This window comes from Macaca mulatta, chromosome 19, assembly GCF_049350105.2.
Source record: "Macaca mulatta isolate MMU2019108-1 chromosome 19, T2T-MMU8v2.0, whole genome shotgun sequence".
NCBI lineage: Eukaryota > Metazoa > Chordata > Mammalia > Primates > Cercopithecidae > Macaca > Macaca mulatta.
The window spans coordinates 50,989,082-51,003,502 of record NC_133424.1 but is presented as its reverse complement, the minus strand read 5'-3'; the positions used below and the strand labels follow the sequence as shown (position 1 = coordinate 51,003,502).

Genomic DNA, 14,421 nt, shown 5'->3' with positions numbered 1-14,421 from the left:
GGTGGCTCACGCCTGTAGTCCCAGATACTCGGGACTGTATCTGGGAGGCTGAGACAGGATGATTGCTTGAGCCCAGGAGGTGGAGGCTGCCGTAAGCGTGCCTCTGCACTCCAGCCTGAGTGAGATAGAGTGAGACCCTGTCTCAAAATAATAATAATAATAATAAATAACATAAATAAAAATCAGGCAAGCAGAGTCATTTGATCTTTAGAAATACTTGGTCAGGCTAACACATAACCTGGTCAGAGAGACCTGGGCATGTCCCCTCCCATTCCAGGTCCCATGCTGAGACCCCCAGTGAGATGTCCTGGATCACATGTGCATACCCGGAGACACCCAAGTTGACATGAGCAGTTTTCCCACTCAGGGCCTCCCCAGACCCCAACTCAAAACACCTACCTGACTCATGCCCACCTTGTCCCCACAGCCTTCCAGTGCCCTGCCCACAGCCACTACGAGCTCTGTGGTGACTCCTGCCCCGTGAGCTGCCCGAGCCTCTCAGCACCCGAGGGCTGTGAGTCGGCCTGCCGTGAAGGCTGTGTCTGCGATGCTGGCTTTGTGCTCAGTGGTGACACCTGTGTACCTGTGGGCCAGTGTGGCTGCCTCTATGATGGCCGCTACTACCCGCTGGGTGAGGCCTTCTACCCGGGCCCTGACTGTGAGCGGCGCTGTGAGTGTGGGCCAGGTGGCCATGTCACCTGCCAGGAGGGCGCAGCCTGTGGGCCCCATGAGGAGTGCCGGTTAGAGGATGGTGTCCGGGCCTGTCATGCCACAGGCTGTGGCCGCTGCCTGGCCAATGGGGGCATCCACTACGTCACCCTTGACGGCCGTGTCTTCGACCTGCATGGCTCCTGCTCCTATGTCTTGGCCCAAGTCTGTCAGCCGAAGCCTGGGGATGAGGACTTTTCCATCGTGCTTGAAAAGAACGCAGCTGGAGACCCCCAGCGCCTCGTGGTTACTGTGTCTGGCCAGGTTGTCAGCCTAGCTCAGGGGCAGCAGGTGAGCCCATGGGAGCCTGCCCTGGGGGTCTGAAGGCAACACAGCCCCATCTAGGGGGTTCTGAAGGACACATGACCCCACCCTGTAGGTATGGGAGGGACATTCCTCCAACCTGGGAACTCTGAGCCTACCCTGGAAGGTGTGGTGAATGGTCCCACCCAGGGAGATTTTTGTTTGGTTTTGTGACAGGGTCTTGTTCTGTCACCCAGGTTGGAGCGTATTGGCATGATCACAGCTCACTGCAGGCTCAACCTGCTGGGCTCAAGCGATCCCCCCACAGCCCCCCTTGCCTAGCTAATTTGTTTGGTAGAGATGAGGTCTTGCTGTGATGGCCAGGCTGGTCTCGAACTCCTGGGCTCAAGTGATCCACCTGTCTTGGCCTCCCAAAGTGTTGGGATTACAGGTGTGAGTCACCACGCAAGGCCTGGGGCCCAAGAAGTTTAAGGGAAACATGACCTGACGTTAATGGGACTGAGGGAGATGCAGCTCTGCCTTGGGAGTGGGACAGGACAGCCTTGCCTGTGGTTCTGTGAGTTCCTGACCTACCTGACCCTTCCATTCAGGTCACCGTGGACGGCGAGGCTGTGGCCCTGCCTGTGGCTGTGGGCCGTGTGCGGGTGACCGCCGAAGGCCGAAACATGGTTCTGCAGACGACCAAGGGGCTGCGGCTTCTCTTTGATGGCGATGCCCAAGTCCTCATGTCCGTCCCCAGCTCCTTCCGTGGAAGGCTCTGTGGCCTCTGTGGGAACTTCAATGGCAACTGGAGTGATGACTTTGTCCTGCCCAATGGCTTGGCAGCGTCCAGTGTGGAGACCTTCGGGGCTGCATGGCGGGCGCCCGGCTCCTCCAAAGGCTGTGGCGAGGGCTGCGGGCCCCAAGGCTGCCCTGTGTGCTCGGCAGAGGAGACTGCGCCCTATGAGAGCAACAAGGCCTGCGGGCAGCTCTGGAACCCCCAGGGACCCTTCGCGACCTGCCAGGCTGTGCTGAGTCCCTCTGAGTACTTCCGCCAATGCGTATACGACCTGTGCGCGCAAAAGGGCGACACAGCCTTCCTGTGCCGCAGCCTGGCAGCCTATACGGCGGCCTGTCAGGCAGCCGGCGTGGCCGTGAAGCCCTGGAGGACAGACAGCTTCTGCCGTGAGTGTCCGTGGGTCCCTCAGAGAACTCTAGACCAGATGTAGGGCCCCTCCTGGCCCATTCCTTCTATTCGCATGTCGAAGTGGTTTCTCCCCACCCCCTCCCACCCCACGCCCACATACCTCCTTCTCTCACAGCGTAGTCCACTGGCTTCCCTGCTACCCCTCTGACTGTTCCTTCTCAGCCTCCTGTCCGGGCCCCCTCTCCTCAAACCTCAAGTTCACTTCTTCCCTATTGCTCTATTCTGGACTCTTTCTGCAGGGACCTGAAAGGGATAGTTGGATGGGTTGGGAGATCTATGGCTCACACAGACCCTCCTTCTACCCCCTGACAAGATCATATCCCCTCAAATCCCCCCAAGACAAGGTTGCAGCCTAGTAGACACCCCCCTAAACTAGGACTGTACCTCTCATTCAAATCCCCAGGGGAGGGACATCACCTGAGACTCTCAGGACAAAGCAATGGCCCCTCCGGCCCCAGGTCAGAGCCAGGTCTCCCCTGGGCAGGACCTATACCCAGGGCTGTCGTCCACACCCGCGGCCTTAGATTTGTTCTCAGTGTTGACTGTGGACCTGGTCTGTCTGTCTCAAGCCCTGAAGCCTCTCCTGACCGTCAGTCTAGTGATCCTAATTTCTGACTTCTGGCCTTTAAAACTGTGGGAGAATAAATTTCTCCTGTTTAAGCTGCCAAGTCTGAGGTAATTGTGAGGGTGTCCAGGACACCTTCCCCTGGGTGTCCTCAGGGTTCCTCTCACCTGATGCGTTCCCAAATAAAATCAGCATATCACCCCCAGCCTGATGCTCCTTCCCCAATCCCGGTGGGCATTGCAGAACAGCCATACCATCCACCAATTGCTTAGCCAGAGACCAGGGACTTACCACAGATATTTCCCTTGGGTCCGTACAGCCTTTGTCCCAACCCTGACCCCTCTGCCTGTGCCCCCCTATCCCAGCCCTGACTCCTCTGCCTGTGCCCCCCCGACCCCGCCCCGACCCAGCCCTGACCCCTTTGCCTGTGCCCCCCAACCCTGGTCCCAACCCCTGTGCCTATGCCCCCAACCCTGGTCCTGACCCCTCTGCCTGTGCCCCGGCCCTGACCCCTTTGCCTGTGCCCCCCCGACCCTGGCCCTGACCCCTCTGCCTGTGCCCCCGCCCCGACCCGGCCCTGACCCCTTTGCCTGTGCCCCCCCACCCTGGTCCCAACCCCTGTGCCTATGCCCCCAACCCTGGTCCTGACCCCTCTGGCTGTGCCCCCTACCCTGGCCCTCAACTCTCTGTCTGTGCCCTCCCCATCCCGGCCCTGACTCTTCTGCCTGTAGCCCCCCACCCTGGCGCTGACCCCTCTGTCTGTGCCCCCCAATGCCTGCCCTGATCCCTCTGCCTGTGCCCCCCATCCCCATCCTGACCTCTCTGCCTGTACCCCCTTATCCCTGCCCTGACCTCTCTGCCTGTGCCTCCCCATCCCTGCCCTGACCCCTCTGTCTATACTCCCTGAGGCAGCATGTTCACTTTTGGCTGTTCCTGTCTGTCCCACTGAACGTGAGCTCTGTAGAACTGGGGTTGAGGCTTTTCTCAATACTTGCGTCTTCAGTGCTACCTAAAACAGGGCTGGGTGTCCATTGGTTATCCGGGACCCTTTGGAGGTGTGACGCAGCCCTGCCTCCTCTTTCTGCAGCGCTCCAGTGCCCCGCCCACAGCCACTACTCCATCTGCACACACACCTGCCAGGGCTCCTGTGCAGCTCTCTCTGGCCTCACGGGCTGCACCACCCGCTGTTTTGAGGGCTGCGAGTGTGACGACCGCTTCCTGCTTTCCCAGGGTGTCTGCATCCCTGTCCAAGATTGTGGCTGCACCCATAATGGCCGATACTTGCCGGTGAGTAGGGGTTGGGGTGGGCAGAGAGGGTAGAAGAGCTTGAGAGAGACCCGGAGCTTCCATGCTGACCTCTTCAAGGCTGGGGATAGAGGAGCCACCGCCATCTCCCAGCTGTGTGACTTGATGCAGGCAACCTCCCCGTATTAGTTTCGTGTAGCTTCTGTAACCAATTACCGCAGACGTGGCAGCTTAAACAGGAGAAATTCATTCTCCCACAGTTCCAAAGGCCAAAAGTCAGAAATCAGGATCACTGGACTGACATCAAGGTGTTGGCAAGGTGGCACTCCCTGCAGAGAAATCTAGGGGAGGCCATGCCCAGTGGCTCATGCTTGCAGTCCCAGCCCTTTGGGAGGCCAAGGCGGGAGGATCACTTGAGCCCAGGAATTCAAAACCAGCTTGGGCAACATAATGAGACCCCATCTCTACAATCTTTTTTTTTTTTTTTTTTTGAGATGGAGTCTCGCTCTGTCGCCCAGGCTGGAGTACAGTGGCCAGATCTCAGCTCACTGCAAGCTCCGCCTCCCGGGTTCCCACCATTCTCCTGCCTCAGCCTCCCGAGTAGCTGGGACTACAGGCGCCCGCCACCTCGCCCGGCTAGTTTTTTGTATTTTTTAGTAGAGACGGGGTTTCACCGTGTCAGCCAGGATGGTCTCGATCTCCTGACCTCGTGATCCGCCCGTCTCGGCCTCCCAAAGTGCTGGGATTACAGGCTTGAGCCACCGCGCCCGGCCTTTTTTTTTTTTATTAGCTGGGCATGGTGGTGCACACCTTTAGTCCCAGCTACTCAAGAGGCTGAGGTGGGACAATTGCATGAGCTCAGGATTTGGAGGCTGCAGTGAGTTATGATCACAGTGCTGCACTCCAGCCTGGATGACAGAGCAAGACCTTATCTCTAAAGTAAAAAGGAAAAGAATCGGGCGTGGTGGCTCACGCCTGTAATCCCAACACTTTGGGAGGCCGAGGCAGGTGGATCACGAGGTCAGAAGTTCAAGACCAGCCTGACCAACATGGTGAAATCCTGTCTCCACTAAAAATACAAAAATTAGCCGGGCGTGGTGGCGCGTGCCTGTTATCCCAGCTACTCGGGAGGCTGAGGCAGGAGAATCACTTGAACCCGGGAGGCGGAGGTGGCAGTAAGCCGAGATCACACCACTGCGCTCCAGCCTGGGCAACAGACCAAGACTCCATGTCCAAAAAAAAAAAAAAAAAGAGAGACAAAAGAAATCTAGGGGAAAATCTGTTCCTTGCCACTTCCAGTTGCTGGTTGCTGCAGGTTTTCCTTGGTTGTGGCCACATCACGCCAACCTCTGCCTCTTCTGAGTGTGTCATAACATCTCCCTCTGCTTCCCTCTTATAAAGATACACGTGATTGCATTTAAGGCTCACTCAGATAATCCAGGAGAAATTTTCCATCTTAAGATCCTTAATTCAATCACATCTGCAAACACCCTTTTCCCATATAAGGTAACACTTACTCATTACAGGGATTAGGACCTGATATTTTGGGGCAGGGGCATCATTTGGCCCCTCCTTGAACTTCATTTTCTTCCCCTGCAAAATGGGGCTAATCACCATCTTTGTACCATACATGTCTGAGGATCAGGCACGATTATACTGGAAAGATACCCACTGAGCACTGGGCCTTGCCCTGCATGTTCATCACACTCAGTAAAAAGAAAGAGCAGTTTACAGCATGGTGCAGTGGCTCACACCTGTAATCCCAGCACTTTAGGAGGCCAAGGGGTGGGGCAGATCAAAAGGTCAGGAGTTCGAGACCAGCCTGGCCAATGTGGTGAAACCCCATCTCTACTAAAAATACAAAAATTAGCTGGGCATTGTGGCGGGTGCCTGTAGTCCTAGCTACTCGGGAGGCTGAGGCAGGAGAATCGCTTGAACCTGGGAGGCGAAGTTGCAGTGAGCTGAGATTGCACCACTTCATTCTACCATGAGCAACAGACTGAGACTCCATGTGAAAAAGAAAAAAAAGCAAAAAAAGAAATAGCAGTTTACAACAGTGCAAATAGGTAGCCCAGCTAATAATTGTTCAATAATATGAATTAAATTGAAGAATTGATTTTTTCTTGTTAATGATTTTTTTGAGCTCTTACTATGCACCATGTTTGTTATAGGTGTTATTTTTTTTTTTATTATTTATTGAGATAGGAGCGCACTCTGTCTCCCAAGGAGAAATGCAGTGGCGTGATCATGGCTCACTACAGCCTCAAACTCCTGGGCTCAAGAGATCTTCCTGCTTCAGCTTCCTGAGTAGCTGGGACCACAGGCTCACACTGCTATGCCTGGCTAACTATCTAATTTTTTTGTAGAGATGGGGTCTCACTATGTTGCCCAGGCTGGTCTCAAACCCCTGTGTTCAAGCGATCCTCCTGCCTTGGCCTCCTAAAGTGCTGGGATTACAGGGATGAGCCACCTCTCCTGGCCATGTTATAGATGTTAATCCATTTAATAATCATAACAATCCTCTGCAATAGATACTATGGTTATTTTCCCCATTATACAGATGAAGAAATTGTGATGTAGAGAAGTCAGCTCGAGGCTATCCATTAACATGCGGTGCTGACTTGCATAGCTTGCAAATGGAGTCAAATTTTGCTCTTTCCAGTAGGCTCTCACTGCCTACTGGAAGCCATCCTTGATCCCCTAGGCTGGGTTAGGTACCTCCTCTGAACCCCTCAGCTCCCTATGCTTCCCCATTCCTGCTCTGACCCCTCTGCCTATGCCAGAAGTCTTCTTGGATTTGTGAGTCTGGCCTTCATGGTAGAGGTCTGGCCTAGAGATGTGGAAATCATTAGTGTAGAGATGGCATTTATTTTGTTAATTACATTTCTTCATTTCTTACCTGTATCAGTTAGCTTTTGCTGGGTTACAGATCACTCCAAAACGTGGTGGCTTAAAACAATTATTCATTTAGTTTGCAATTTTGTGACTGCAGTTTAGGCTGGACTTGGCTGGGCGGTTCTTCTGCTATGCTCTGGGGTTGCTCATGTATAATATCTGTAGTCACCTGGTAGGTCAGCTGAAGGCTGCCTGGTCTAGGGTGGCCTGAGCTGGAAGAGTTATCTATGTTCCATGGGGTCACTCATCTTCTAGGGAGCTAGCCCAGGCTTGTTCTCCTGGTGGCTGGGCAGGATTCTGTGTATGAGAGAGAGAGAGAGAGAGAGAGAGAGAGAGAGAGAGAGACAGAGAGAGAAAAGAGAAGCTGTAAGGTCTCTTGAGGTATAGGCTTAAACCTGTCACGATATTGCTTCTTCTGTGTTTCATTCACCTAAATATAGTCTTATGGCCAACCCAGATTCACAGGGAGGGGGAAATAAACTCTATTTCTTAATGGGAGTCTGTAAAGTGACTCTGCATGGATACAGAGGGTTCAAGGAGTGTGGCCATTTTTGCGATCCATCCCACACCATAACCTGGCCCCTTTCTGTGCACAGGTGAACTCCTCCCTGCTGACCTCAGACTGCAGCAAGCGCTGTTCCTGTTCCTCAAGCTCCGGCCTGACATGCCAGGCAGCTGGCTGCCCACCAGGCCGCGTATGCGAGGTCAAGGCTGAAGCCCGGCAGTGCTGGGCCGCCCGTGGTCTCTGTGTCCTGTCTGTGGGTGCCAACCTCACCACCTTTGATGGGGCCCGTGGTGCCACGACCTCTCCTGGTGTCTATGAGCTCTCTTCCCGCTGTCCAGGACTACAGAAGACCATCCCCTGGTACCGTGTGGTTGCTGAAGTCCAGACCTGCCATGGCAAAACTGAGGCTGTGGGCCAGATCCACATCTTCTTCGAGGATGGGATGGTGACGGTGACCCCAAACAAGGGTGTGTGGGTAAGTTTGTGAGTAGGGGGTGGGGAATGTCTCCCCTGGGCTTTTGCTCCTCCGATTACAGTGTCCCCACATTCCTGGCTTCCTTTCTGTCTTACGATCTGTTTTCTTTATCATGTCTCTGCGGTTTAGTCTCTGGATTTGTATTTATCTCAATATTTCAAACTTGGTCCCTCTGTTCTGGCTGAGTTCTAGAGGAGCAAAAACATACTCGAGTAACTTAATAGTTTTGACACTAGTATGAATCGAGACTCTATGGGTTGCAAGTGACTTAAAACCAAATTCAAACTGCCTTAAGCAAAATTGAATTTATTAGTCCATGTAGCTAGAAAATCCAAGGATAGAGCCTCAGGAATGGCTGACTCTAGGTGCCCTGGCAATAGTATCAGAAATTTGTACTTCCATCTTTGAGACTTGCTATTTGCCAAATCAGCTTTATTCTCAAACATGCTTTCCACTTGCAGGGGTAAAGACAACCCCCTCAGCTGCCCAGGCCTATGCCCCACCCGCTTAACTACCTTAACAGAAAATGGTTCAATAAAATATCCCAGGATTATATCTCACTGGGCCAGTTTGGGTCACATGCCCACCCCTGGAGCCAATCACTGTGACTTTAGGGAGGAAGTTCTGTGATTGGTCAAGGCTGGGGGGGGCCACATAATGTGTCAGGGTTTCCCATAACCACCCCCAGGTTCAGTGATTCAGTAGGACTCACAGGACTCAGCATATAGTTGTACTTAGGGCTACGACGTGTCATAGGGAAAAGATACAAAGTGAAATCGACACAGGGAAAAGGTGCATCACACAAAGTCCAGGGGAAATCAGGTGCAAGCTTCCGAGAGTCCTTTCTCGGTAGAATCACACAGGATGTGCTTCATTCCTCCAGCAACAAAGTTGTAATGAAACATGAAATGTCATCTACCAGGGAAGTTCATTAGAGTCTCAGTGCCTGGGGTTTTGGTATCCACCTACCAAAATTCCAGACTCCTAGAAGGAAACTCCCAGAAGATGCTCAGCATCTTTGTTCATCACTGGACTATAAGCCGCAGGTAGGCAGGGATCCTGTCCATCTTGGTCACCAGTTCGTTCCCAGTACCCAGATCAGGGCGTGGCACCTAGAGGGTACTCAGGAAAAGGTTGGTTTTGTGAATAAACTCAACCCTGCTCCTTTTGTGCCAGGCCATGTGCTGGGTAACAGAGATGACATGGACTCAGTCGTTATACTTGCAAAGTTCGCACCCTACCGAGACTTTCCTTCCACTAGTCTTCATCTATCCTTCACTATGCCCATCCTCCCTGTTCCCCTCCTTCCTTCCAGCATCTATTCTATACCTCTTTCTCTTTTTCCTATTTCCTTCCTTTTTGTCTTCTTCCCTTCCTTCTTTCTTCCATCCAGCCACCCATCCGTCCATCCATCCATCCACCCACAAATCCACCTATCCACCCATCCATTCATCCATCCATCCATCCATCCATCCATCCATCCATCCATCCATCCATCCATCCATTCATCCACCCACCCACCCATCTGTCTTTTCGGATCTATCTACCTATCTCTCCAATCATCTGGCAGAGGAAAACTCAGATACAAAAGCATTTAGAGGGCTGGGCATGGTGGCTCATGCCTGTAATCCCAGCACTTTGGGAGGCCAAGGTGGGCAGCTGATCACTTGAAGTCAGGAGTTAGAGACCAGCCTGGCCAACATGGCGAAACCCAGTCACTACTAAAAATACAAAAATTAGCCGAGCATGGCGGCAAATGCCTGTAGTCCCAGCTGAGGCAGGAGGACTGCTTGAACCCGGGAGGCGGAGGTTGCAGTGAATCGAGATCGCGCTATTGCACTCTAGCCTGGGCGACAGAGCAAGATTCTATCTCAAAAACAACAACAAAACCAAAAATAAACAAACAATAAAAGGATTTATTTAAAAAAAAAAAAGAGAGAGAGAAGTCTTTCAAGGAAGTTTCTCTAGAGAATCTAACTTTAGAAGGGCTAATTTACCAACTAATGTAGACAACAGTTAAAGGAAGAAAATTCACAAAGTTACTGGATCTGCAGCCTATGATGAAGAAAAAGTAATTTTCTCACGATTATTATATTTGCTAAAGTCATTACTTATCTTCAGATATCAGCATTGCAAAAATAAAGGATAATGTTGTTTTGGTTAGGGAACCAATAACTTACAGAATGTGCTCAAAGTTTGTTTTATTTTGCAAACTAGAACCAGGCTGAGGTAGGCAGATCACCTGAATCCAGGGGTTCAAAACCAACCTAGACAACATAGTGAGATCCCATCTTTACAAAAAAATACAAAAATTAGCCGGGTGTGGTGGCGCACACCTGTAGTCCTGTAGTCTCAGCTACTCGGAAGGCTGAGGTGGGAGGATTGATTGAGCCTAGGAGGTCAGGGCTGCAGTGAGCTGTGACTGCACCACTGCACTCCAGCTAGGATGACAAAGCAAAACCCTATCTTAAAAAAAAAAAAAAAAAAAAAGGAAGAAAGAAAAAGAAAGTTAGAACTGTAAAGATGACCCTGGGGTTTGATTGTTTGTCTGTTTGTTTGCTTATCTGTCTGGTACAAAGTGCTTCCCCCACTGACTTTGGGGTATTGTGTAGATCCACAGGTCGATCTCTCCATCCCTCCACTCTCCATCCTTCTATCCCTCTATCCAGATCTCCAGCTATCTTCTCATGTATCCATGACTCCAAATAGTGCAAACACCCAGGTCTTCATCTCTTTCAGCACCCACCTCTTTGATTTAGCTCCATGAACTTATCTTGCTTGGGGTCTCCATCCTGGTAACACCCAGCTATTCTATGGCTGTGGCCTCACCTCTGTGTTTGCTGGGCACCCCCCACCAGGTGAATGGTCTCCGAGTGGATCTTCCAGCTGAGAAGTTAGCATCTGTGTCCGTGAGTCGTACACCTGATGGCTCCCTGCTAGTCCGTCAGAAGGCAGGGGTCCAGGTGTGGCTTGGAGCCAATGGGAAGCTGGCTGTGATGGTCAGCGAAGACCATGCTGGGAAACTGTGTGGGGCCTGTGGAAACTTTGACGGAGACCAGACCAATGATTGGCGTGACTCCGAGGGGAAGTCAGTGATGGAGAAATGGAGAGCACAGGACTTCTCCCCATGGTGAGGAATGTAGTATGGAAACCAGACTTCTTGGGGCAAAGGCACCTGGATCCTCATGGGATGAGGGCAGTCAGGGTGGGTGTTTAGTCTGCAAGCGGGGGTGCTAAGTGTCTGTCTCTTGCAGTTATGGCTGATCACTTGTCCACTGGGAGTGAAGACTTCCTGAAGAAGACCTGACCCTCCTGGAGGTTGCAGGGTCTGAAGGATGCATCATGTGCTCCTACCCTGCTCTACCAGTCTTCTGGGTCGCAGAGGCCAAATGTGAGAGCGTTGAATAAATCTCTTAAGCTAAGCTGCATGTCACTGTGTCTGTCTCATGCCTTCTCATCCCTGACTTTCCTCCTGCACAGCAGGTGTCAGGTGCCTGGGGAATCTGGCACATGATGAATGTTTATCAGGGGCTGGGAGGATGGATGGATGATTACATGGGTAGATGAAGAGATGGATGGAGGAATTGAGAAAATGGTGTGTGGGTAACTAGGAAGATGAGGCAACAATAGGTGATTAGAAGAATGGATGGATGAGAAGATAAATGGCCAGGCGCAGTGGCTCACGCTTGTAATCCCAGCACTTTGGGAGGCTGCGGCAGGAGGTTTGCTTGAGCCTAGGGGTTTGAGACCAGCCTGGGCAACATAGTGAGACCCCATCTCTACAAAAAATATAAAAATTAGCTGGGCATGGTGGCACGTGCCTGTATTCCCAGCTACTCGGGAGGCTGAGGTGGGAGGATCACTGGAGCCTAAGAGGTTGAGGCTGCAGTGAGCCATGATCATTCCACTGTGCTTCAGCCTGGGCAACAGAGTGAGACCCTGTCTCAATAAAAAGAGAAGATAAATGATTGGATGGAGGGAAGGAGTGGAAAATGGAGAGAGATAATAGATTCTGGCTTTATCATTTATAACCCTAGCAAGTTACTTAATTTCTCTCTAGATCAGTCTTCTCATCTTTAAAGTAGAGTTAATGATAGTACTTACAGAGCTGGAGTGAAAATTTAATGTGTTAATGCAATCAACAAGTAAAAAACTGAAGTCTTGGTTTTCTTTCAAATCTGTCCCCTTCCCATGATGGTCTTCCCTACCTCCTTAAATAGCACAATTAGCACCCAGTGAGTTCAGCAGCAAGAAAATAGGGGAATTATTCTTCATTTCTTCCTCTCCTTTGTCCTCCACTCAGTTCCTTAACAGATCATCTTGAACTGTTTCAAAACACACCCAAGGCCCCACGGTGGCTTACGCCTATAATCCCAGCATTTTGGGAGGCTCAGGTGGTCGGATCACGAGGTCAGGAGTTCCAGACCAGCCTGGCCAACATGCTGAAACCCTGTCTCTACTAAAAATATAAAAATTAGCCAGGCGTGGTGGCATATGCCTGTAATCCCAGCTACTTGGGAGGATGAAGCTGGATAATTGCTTGAACCTGAACCTGGGAGGTGGAGGTTGCAGTGAGCCAAGATTGTGCCACTGCACTCCAGCCTGGGCAACAGAGCAAGATTCTATCTCGAAAAAACAAACAAACAAAGAAAAAACATACCTGAAATCTACCTTTCTTATTATGCCCACTGTCACTACCTGGTACAAGTCATTATCCTAACTTCTGTCAACAACACAGTAACCTACTGTCTGCTCTTTCTCTTCTGTAATCTACTGTCACAGCTGTCATGAGAATCTTCCTTAAAATATAAACAGGTCACTTGGGGCCAGGAGTTCAAGACCAGCCTGGGTAACATAGCAAGACCGACCTTGTCTCTACAAAAAATTTAAAAATTAGCCAAGCATGGTGGTGCAGGCCTGTAGTCTCAGTTACTGAGGAGGCTGAGGTGGGAGGATTGTTTAAGCCCAGGAATTTGAGGTTACAGGGAGCTATGATTGCGCCATACATTCCAGCTTGGGTGATAGAGCATGATCCTGTCGTTTAAAATAATAATAATAATGGTTATATATAAAAATATATATTATATAATACATATAATAATTAACTATATACATTTTTAATAAAATCAAATTTCTTCACCTTGTCCTATGAGGCCCCTGCCAACCTCTTCTGACTCATCTCCTATCACTATCTTCCTTGCCAATTATGATTTGGGAATGTGATCTTTCAATTTATTGAATGTGCCAAATTTTGCCACTTCAGTCCTTTATAATATGCTTGTCCCTCCACTCATGACATGACTGGCTTTTTCTCATCCTTCAATGTAATCTTCAGTGTTAATTAACTTAGAGAGGACTTTCATGACCACCCCACTGGGCAACATAGTGAGACCCCATTTCTACAAAAAATGTAAAAATTAGCTGGGCATGATGGCATGTGCCTGTATTCCCAGCTACTCGGGAGGCTGAGGTGGCAGGATCACTGGAGCCTAGAGGTCAAGGTTGCAGTGAGCCATGATCATTCCACTGCACTTCAGCCTGGGCAATAGAGACCCTGTCTCAATATAAAGAGAAGATAAATGATTGGATGGATCCACTTTCATGGATCCCCTTCTGTCCCACCCTTTTGCTAAATTCCTTCTTAGCCTTTGTCACACTTTATAATTAATTTTGTTTGACTTTCTCTCCAATTAGAAATAACTTAAGGGCAGAGACGGTATCTGCTTCATTCACTACTTTATTTGCAACTCCTAGCACAGTCTGTCACATCGTAGGTGCTCAGTACATATTGGATGAATGAATAAATAACTAAAAACAAACTTGCAGGAAAGCTTTGCAACAAACCTAACAAAGAATTAATATTCACAATATGCTGCACACCAACATGGCACATGTATACATATGTAACAAACCTGCACGTTGTGTACCCTAGAACTTAAAGTATAATAAAAAATAAAAAAAGAAAAAGAAAAAAGAAAAGAAAAGAAGGCTTCTAAGAAAAAAAAATATATATATATATATCCACAATATGCAGAGATCCTTCAATAAGAAAGACAATAACCTAACCCAATCAGAAAAAAACTGGGTTGGCCAGGTGCGGTGGCTCATGCCTGTAATCCCAGCACTTTGGGTGGCCGAGGCAGGCAGATTACCTGAGGTCAGGAGTTCTAGATGATCCTTGCCAACATGGTGAAACCCCCATCTCTACTAAAAAATACAAAAATTAGTGGGGCATGGTGGTATGTGCCTGTAATTCCAGCTACTCCAGAGGCTGAGGCAGGAGAATCGCTTGAACCTCGGGAGGCAGAGGTTGCAGTGAGCCGAGACCACACCACTGTACTCCAGCCTGGGCAACAGAGCAAGATTCCATCTCAAAATAATAATAATAATAATAAAATAAAAATAAAAAAATAAAAAAAATGGGTTGAGGATATAAACAGGCAATTGGGAGAAATCCAAACATGTTGAATGCATACAGTATGTCATGTTCTTTGTGTACAGTATTTCTGAACTTCATAATTACTCTGTGAAATGGGAATAGACAAAGAAATAGGCTCAGTGAAGTTAAATAACTTGTC

General features: G+C 49.9%; 1 protein-coding gene across 1 annotated transcript in view; it reads left to right on the top strand.

The window, feature by feature from the left end:
• The window catches only part of FCGBP (Fc gamma binding protein), a 95,216-nt gene extending 83,945 nt beyond the window's left edge, over window positions 1-11,271 (top strand). Inside the window, exons 32-37 of the mRNA XM_028838934.2 lie at window positions 428-999; window positions 1,563-2,136; window positions 3,811-4,010; window positions 7,460-7,843; window positions 10,702-10,973; window positions 11,098-11,271. Of these exons, the coding sequence (XP_028694767.2) occupies window positions 428-999; window positions 1,563-2,136; window positions 3,811-4,010; window positions 7,460-7,843; window positions 10,702-10,973; window positions 11,098-11,107 (2,012 nt within the window). The 3' untranslated portion in view covers window positions 11,108-11,271. The remainder of the gene's footprint in view (window positions 1-427; window positions 1,000-1,562; window positions 2,137-3,810; window positions 4,011-7,459; window positions 7,844-10,701; window positions 10,974-11,097) is intronic.
• Window positions 11,272-14,421: the final 3,150 nt, after the last annotated feature.